Below are 8,181 nucleotides of genomic sequence, written 5' to 3'. Positions count from 1 at the left end.
TCCGCCTCCGCAGACCATAGAGTTGGGCCCTCACGCGAAGTCCTCGCCCGGGCCCTCGGGGTTCGGAGGCCCCCGGGCGCGCGGGAAGTCGTCCTGGAGACGGCCGGGCAGGGAGAGGCGGGCTGCGTTGCGGATTGGGTCAGGCACGCGCGAGGGCAGCCCCCGACGGCCGTCCCAGAGGCCCCCGCGTCGCCGGGGTCCTAGCAGGCAGCACCGCCTTCCGCCGCATGTGCCTCCAGCACGATGCCCAAATCTAAGCGCGACAAGAAAGGTGAGCGAGGGGGTTTCGAGACCCGGTGGGCAGCTCCGCCGGAAGGCTGCCAGTTTCGGTGGGGGCTTGGGGGCACCGAGTGGGACGCCGGGGCGTCCGCGAGGAACTCCGCGGGCTCTCAGCGAACTGCGACAGGGCTTCGCGGCCGCTGGCGCACGGAAGGGGGCTGGAGCGCTGTTGGGTTAGGGGAGCGGAGAGTATCGGGGCTCCAGTGTCCTTCCAAGGCGTACTGGGCCGGAAGACAGCTTCTGAGCACCCGGGTTGCGCCCGATCTCGCCTTGGCCCACCTTTCGCACCTCATCCCTTCTTCCTTAGCTCTCTGCGCTCCCGCCCCCCGGCCGCCTTTCCTTTAGGACAGGCTTAGTCCCGACTCTGGCCCTTTTGCTTGCAGTTGCTTCTGCCTGGCATGCTTGTAATTAGATCTTCATGTGGTTGGGTCTGGCTCAGTTGTCAGTTCATAAAGCACCTCTTGAGAGACCATTCCTGACTACTTTTACTATGTGGTAGTGTCTCTTTTATCCAGGCTCTCTCCAGCACAGTCACTGAGCGGATACTTAGGGGCCTGGCACTCTAGGCGTTTGGCGGATACAACAGTCACAGCAAGGAAGGCCTAGAACCCTCATTGAGCTTAACATTTTAGTCATAGGAAACATACCCCTCCACACAACACCAGAAGTCAAATTAAGTTAGATCGCGATGAGTCTTGCGGACTAAAAGTGAGATAAAAAAAAAAAAGTGATGTTATTTCGTTTAGTGCAACCAGAGTGGGTCTCCGATAAGCTAACAAATAAGCAGAAACTTAAAGGAAGTGAGCCATCCATGGAGTTACCCCAGAGCATTGTGCTCCACGGAGAGGGAAGATAAAGTGCAACGGGGCTGTATTGAGAGCACGTTTGTTGTAGTCTGGGACAAGAGGCCAGTGTGGCTGGAGCAGAGTATGCAAAGAAGGGGGAGTGGGCTGGAGTTTATAAACCTTCCCAAGGAGTTGGCTTTCACACCCAGGTGCAATGGGTAACCACCCGAGAGCTTCAGCAGAGGGATGACATGGTTTAACTTTTTTTTTTTTTTAAGATTTTATTTATTTGAGAGACAGAGCATGAGCTGGGGGGGAGGGACAAGTGGACTCCATGCTGAGCAGGGAGCCCAACGCAGGGCTGAGATCATGACCTGAGCCAAAGTCAGACACTTAACTGACTGAGCCCCCCAGGAATCCCGACATGATTTAACTTTTAAAAGATCACCCTAGGGACACCTGGACAGTCAGTTGGTTGAGCGTCAGACTCTTGGTTTTGGCTCAGGTCATGATCTCAGGGTCGTGAGATCAAGCCCCACTTCAGGTTCTGTGCTAGGGATGGAGCCTGCTTAAGATTCTCTCTCCCTTTCCATCTGCTCCTCCCCCCCACCTCTCCCTCTCTAAAAAAAGTCTAAAAAAATCACCCTAGTTGCCTTGTTGATAATAGACTGGGGAAGGTGGGGAGAGAAGGGAAAGTTGGAAGGAGTGAGGCCAGCAGTAATCCAAGAGAGGGTAATGCTGGTTCGGTCCACAGTTGTAGCAGTGGAAGTGGTGGGAAATGGACAAAGTCATTTTGTTTCCCTTCCTGTGCTGCCCTTGCCCTGACCAGTGAGATTACCGTTCCACATATATGCCTTGTGAGGGCCAGGCAGGATGAATAAGAATTGGCCCGTTACTGGGGGCACCCGCGGCTTTGCATTTGATGCTCTGTTAAGTGTTTGTGGAATGATTGGGTTCTGTAGAGGGAGCCTTGGTGAGAGCTGGCAAATGTCATACTCTTCTGGATAAGAGGAAATTGAGCCCCAGCTCTTGGGTAGAGGTGCTTGGCCCCCCCAGAGAGGCACTGCTTTATCCATGAGTCCAAACTGCAGAACAAGATGTAGCAGAGGACATAGAGTCCCCAGATGCATCATTCCACAGCTGAGGCCACCAAAGTTTTTCTCTGTGCACCGTGGAGGAGAGCAGAAAGGGACCTGCTTGACCCAGCCACTGAAAGCACTCCAAGAGCAGGAACAAGCCCCGCCCCCACACCTCAGTACAGATTCTTAGTTTAGCCTAAGAGGGGAGCAAGGAATCCCTGGTTTGTCTTAAGTAATGGGAAATAGGTCGGGATCTCCAGGCTCAGGAACACTAGAGTCGGCACTCTGAGGACCCTGGGAATATACAGCCTCGCCTTGCCTCACGCTGGCTTGGTCCAGCTGAGCTACCAGACGGGAGGTGGAAATGGGTCTGCAGGGCCTCTGGATTCGTCTCTCATCACCTCTCTTTTTCTTCTTTGTATTAGTTTCCTTAACCAAAACTGCCAAGAAGGGCTTAGAACTGAAACAGAACCTGATAGAAGAGGTAAGAGTTTATTCTTTTTATTGTTCAGACCTTGTATTGGGTTCATAAAGGTGGCTAGAGGGCTGGCGGTGAAACATTGTTTTAAAAAAAAGAAAGAAGAAAATAAAAATACCACCATGAGGTACCGTTTCTGTCCTTTACCTCCAGCAGCAGAACCAATAAAAACACCCATAGTAACGATTTCCTGTGTTGACCAAGCTCTTACTCTGCACTTTGTACCCCACTAAGTACTCTGTGTGCTGTTCCACTCCATTTTTACCGCATGCTTGGGAGGACTTAGCGATGTTTTGCAGCTGGGTAACGGAAGCTTAGAGAGATTTGGTAGCCTGCCCAATGTCAAAAAGCTGTTGAGTTACACGGGGCACCTGGCTGGCTCAATTGGTAGAGCGTGCAACTCTTGGTCTCGGAGTCATGAGTTCAAGTCCCACGTGAAGTAGAGCTTACTTTAAAAAAAAAAAAAAAAAGATGGGGCGCCTGGGTGGCACAGCGGTTAAGCGTCTGCCTTCGGCTCAGGGCGTGCTCCCGGCATTGTGGGATCGAGCCCCACATCAGGCTCCTCCGCTATGAGCCTGCTTCTTCCTCTCCCACTCCCCCTGCTTGTGTTCCCTCACTCGCTGGCTGTTTCTGTCTCTGCCAAATAAATAAATAAAATCTTAAAAAAAAAAAAAAAAGAGAGTCTGTGGGGTTATCAAATGTGAGTAAATGCGCCAGGCCACTGTCTACACTGCTGCAGGCCGCAAGCTGGGTGAGAGGAGAGTCTCCTCCAGCACAATGATTCCTTTTTCTTGAGACCCCGTCATCATGGCTGCAGCCAGCAATGTGGGCAGAGTGGGGCCAACGAGCCCCCCCCCCCCGTGAGTAAAGAATGAGGCTTCATGTGTTTCCATTTAGCAGGAGCCTTTCCTGCATAGCTAAGTGTTTCTGGGTTGTCAGTTAATGGGCAAAGGAAAGCGGTCCGTTCAGCTCTTAGCCACAGGTAAGTCAGAAACCTGGCAAACCGTGGGATTTCAGCTTCTCTGCACTTTGAGATCATGCCTGCTTTGCCTCAGGGAAGCCCCTGTAGTCCGTGATCTCTGCTTCAGTAATGGAAGTAAGGAAGAAACCTCCAGATTAGATGCCTCCAGCTGTAAACTTCCACAGTAGTTGGAGACCTAGAGCAGATTCTTCCCCTTCTGAGGCCCAACCCTTGCTGCCCGTTGAGCTCTAGAACCCCGTTGAATTGTCTCACAGCTTCGGAAATGTGTGGACACGTACAAGTACCTTTTCATCTTCTCCGTGGCCAACATGAGGAACAGCAAGCTGAAGGACATCCGGAACGCCTGGAAGCACAGCCGGTAAGCAGGCCTTCCCCCGTAGAGAGGAAGCCAGGATGCCCTCAGAGCCAGGGGCGGTTACTGACCCTGGGATGCCTGGGTCACACAGATACCACCTGAATGAGGACAAAGTGTCACACCCTCCAGAGGCGCTTTTTAACTGTTAAAACTGGTCTTGCTTTGAGCTCCTTGGGGGCAGGACTGGGTAGTTGCTCCGGGAATGTTTGATCAGTGATCCCTCAGGAGGAGGGGCTCCCTTACCCCTGGGGTCTGGTCCTCTTAGGAACCTCCCATCAGTTTTAGGATGTTGCCATGTACTCCAAGGGCACACAGTGACGCGAGGGCAGGCCACGTGAGCCACCTGTCCTTGGGCTGGGTCTGTGAGGGTATGAGTGATGACTCTGGCCCGCCTCAGACCAGTGTATGTGCCTCTTCCATGCATCCAGATCGGGGGTTTAGGGGGGTCACATAACACCCACAGTGGGCCGGTAGACGAAATACTGTGAATGTTGAGGTCTGTGGGCAGGGAAAAATGAAAGGAGTCCTTAGCTGTGGACGGAGAGTCGGCAGAGCTGCATGGAAGATGTAGGAGCCTTTGGCCATACCTCCCATTGCAGAACAGCCTGGGCCGGAGTTCGGGCTCCTGGGGACTGGAGTCGGTTTGCACCTAACTGTGGGAGGGTGGGTAGAGCACTTCCTTCACAGAACCCCTTTTTTTCTGTAGGATGTTCTTTGGCAAAAACAAGGTGATGATGGTGGCCTTGGGTCGAAGCCCAGCTGACGAGTACAAAGACAACCTGCATCAGGTGAGTTTCTGGCCATCTGACCGGTGGAGGGACCGGGGAGAGCAAGGCCTGGCTTAAAGCTCGTTCTTCTTGAACCCCCAGACCCAGAGTAGTGCCCCCCCCAGCTGTGTCAACCAGAAACATCTGCAGATACTGCCAGATGTCTAATGGGACTGGGCCGACCCCACTTCTGTTCTGTAGGTCAGCAAGAAGTTGAGGGGTGAGGTCGGTCTCCTTTTCACCAACCGCACAAAGGAGGAAGTGAATGAGTAAGTGCGTTTGAGGACTAGCAGGGAAGGAATAATCCGGGTACTTTGTACGGTACGGAGGTATCGGGTGAAAACTGGTTCCTGGAACACTGCTCCTGAGTCCTCGTTCTCTACAGCACCGTGCTCCAAGCTGACTGCCGGCCAGCAGCAGACATGGGCAGGGAGGGCCAGCCAGGCCGGGGGAGGCTAACTTCATGCAGGGCTGGTGGGCCAGCCAGGAACCTCCCCTCCTACCGCTTGTCTTTTCCTGAGGTGGTTTACGAAGTACACGGAAATGGACTTCGCTCGAGCCGGAAACAAAGCCACTTTCACTGTGACCCTGGACCCAGGGCCCCTGGAGCAGTTCCCCCACTCCATGGAGCCACAGCTGAGGCAGCTGGGCCTGCCCACTGCCCTCAAGAGAGGTATGGGGAAGCTCCTGGAGCTGAAACATCCCCGCTTAGCTGCCGGGAACACGAGCTCCTGAACGCGACAGACCCCCCTGGCCCCTGTGGCTGAGTAGCTTATTTCTGCCAGCCTCCGTTTCCTCGGGTGAAGATGGGGCGCAAGTGGACAGTAACTCGCAGTCAGAACACAGCAGCTAAGGGACGTGAGGGAGGCAGTCATCCCCCGCAGGCCCTCTGGGGCAGCTGAGCACTTGCGGGTTTAGCCTCAGTGTACTGGGGAGGCCGGGGGGGCAGCCAGCTCCCTTCCAGCTCTGGGCAGCGGGCAGAGAGCTGTGCACGGGCCTCTGTGCAGATGTCACCACGTGGGGTCCCTTTTCTCTGTAGGTGTGGTGACCCTGCTGTCCGACCACGAGGTGTGCAAGGAGGGCGATGTGCTGACCCCAGAGCAGGCCCGTGTGCTGGTGAGTCCGCATGTCCGTCCCCCCACCCCCACCGCAGTCTTTGGGCTGTAGTAGCACCAGGGACCCCCAGCCGCTTCACGTCACCCTTGCTCCTCCTGACCATTGGTTCCTTTTACGCATCCCTTGCAGAAGCTTTTCGGGTATGAGATGGCTGAATTCAAGGTCACCATCAAATACATGTGGGATGCGCAGTCTGGAAGGTTCCAGCAGATAGGAGATGACTTGCCCGAGAGCGCATCCGAGTCGGCAGAAGAATCAGAGGGGGAAGATGACGGCTGACATCTTGGACACTTGGGGCCAGAACTGTGGGACCACCATCCCAATGGCCAAACAGCAGGGAGGGCGAGATGCACGGACTGCTTTTCTATGAGGAATAAAACTGTCTGCAGGGTGACTCCTGTGGACAGCTAAGAGGACTTTTCCTAGAGAAAAGGCCTTGGCTTTGGGCTTTTGTTTGGATTCCCTGGGTCCCTTTTGTCTGCCTTGAGCCAGCTTCCAGCACGGGCTCCCACATGACGGCTGGGGACATGAGAGCTACCACCAGAGCCGGGGCTTCTCTTCTCTGGCCCTTGTGCCCCTGCTGGAAAACGGGGATTTGCCAAGGAATAGAGGAACCCTGGCCACCCTTCCTACCCCTTTCTTTCTCTCCTTCCTCCCCCCCATCCCCCACCCAAGCCAGGGCCGGGGAATCTTACAGACAACAAGTCAGGACACTTTCACTAAGATAAGAGTAAAGCCACGGCCGAACCCCAAAGCAGATATGGAAACCGTTCCATAGCATCCTGGGAACTTTTATTCTTGGAAGTGAGTCTAGTGGTAGGTTTTGCCTAAGTTGTTCTTTGTGTGAGGAACTCAGAATGTGAGGAAATCTTCAGGGCATTCGGCTCTCCTCTTGTGTGTAGCAGAGTGAGGGCCACCTCCAGCCGCCCTATCCAGAGGTTGGGCTGGATTCCGGACAGAGGCTGGGAAGCCTGTGCTCCTGCCCCCTCCCCTCAAGCCCTTAGGAAGGACAGACACCAGGCTGCAGGCAGCAGAGGGGCTGGGCAGCCAGGTCTAGCGCCTGCTCTGTCCCAGCAAGACATGCCCGAGTGGGTCACAGCCCAGCCTTCTCGTGAAGGCAGCTGGGAGCGTTGCAGGAATGGAGGAAATAAACGGCTCATGAACGGGGACTGTGGAGAAAGAACAGGGAAGGGGGTGACCCAGGAGAGATGGAGGACACGGCCCAGCCTCTCTTCAAACCCCTCCCTGCTAACCAGGTCCCAGGCCGGCCCTCTATCTGGTCAGGAAGAGGCAGAGCTGGGGCCAGGAATGGCCTCCCACCCCAGGGGACCCGCCCCCAGAGCAGCCCCTACCAGCCAAAGGGTGGTAAGCATAGAACCATAGTCCGAAGTGCCTGAGGCAGGGGAAGAGCTCCATCTCCACCTGCCGCGTGGTAGCGTTGTACATGCCCTGCGGGTAGAAGGCCAGCTGCAGGTGTGCCCGTATCAAAGGAAGGGACCCCACAGCTTCCCTGGCACAGCCCGCAGTTCACACCCTAACAATCCTTAGGACCTTCACAACCGGGGCATCTACTTGATGCAAAGGAAAATTCATTCATGCAGCCCACATTTCTGAGCACCAGCCAGGTGCTGGACATGGAATTTCCATCCACACACCAACAGGACAAGGCCCCTGCCCTGAGAGATCGAATAGCAAGGTAGGGCGGCCACAGGTACAATCAAGGAAAGCAGCAGTTGGACTCCACGAGTAAGTTCTGCGAGCGGTGTCCGGCACCAAGCAGGGGTCCAAACATTTGCTGAATGAACGAGGAGAGAAGTAGGGCCTGAGATTGCAGATTCCTCTGGGGCATCGGGAAAGGCTTCCAGGGAACAAGCCATCTAAGCGAGGCCTGAGCACTTTGGGCTAGCCGGGAGCCGGGGAAGAATGGTCCAGGCTCACGCACACAGGCAGGCAGCAGGAAGGAAGGGCCCCAGGAGCACACGATGAGGGAAGGGGAGCCAAGCCAGAGCTTCAGGTACACTGGGAGGCATCCCTGGCTGTCAGTAGGGGAGGGGCTGCGCTGGAGAGGAGGCAGGCAGAGGGGCCAGGAGAACCAGGGATCCGCAGCAGCCCTGCAGACAGGCCCTGCAGCCCCGGCCTCACCTGGTACACGGTGGGCACGATCCAGCCGTTGCTCCTGCAGAGGGTACAGATCTCGGCCACCTCCCAGGAGGCATAGTTGGAGAGGCCAAGCTCCAGGAACTTGCCCTGCAGGGGAGAGGCCTGGGTCAGAACCCACCTCGGCCCAGGACACTGGAAAAGGGAGTCGGGGGTGGGGCCCCTGGGGGTGTGGTCTGTCCC

The 8,181-nt window shown here is 55.7% G+C and overlaps 1 protein-coding gene across 1 annotated transcript; it reads left to right on the top strand.

The window, feature by feature from the left end:
• Positions 1-14: 14 nt before the first annotated feature.
• MRTO4 (MRT4 homolog, ribosome maturation factor) lies at positions 15-6,289 on the top strand. Its single transcript, XM_045781998.2, has 8 exons — positions 15-271; positions 2,569-2,627; positions 3,858-3,961; positions 4,665-4,746; positions 4,927-4,994; positions 5,247-5,398; positions 5,765-5,841; positions 5,971-6,289. The coding sequence occupies exons 1-8, from the start codon at positions 244-246 to the stop codon at positions 6,118-6,120; spliced, it is 720 nt and encodes a 239-aa protein (XP_045637954.2). The 5' UTR covers positions 15-243; the 3' UTR covers positions 6,121-6,289.
• The last annotated feature ends 1,892 nt before the right edge of the window (positions 6,290-8,181 follow it).

This window comes from Ursus americanus, chromosome 33, assembly GCF_024610735.1.
Source record: "Ursus americanus isolate L20-20 chromosome 33, mUrsAme1.1.p, whole genome shotgun sequence".
NCBI lineage: Eukaryota > Metazoa > Chordata > Mammalia > Carnivora > Ursidae > Ursus > Ursus americanus.
Note: the sequence above shows the minus strand (reverse complement) of the source record. Positions and strands in the feature narration are given on the sequence as shown.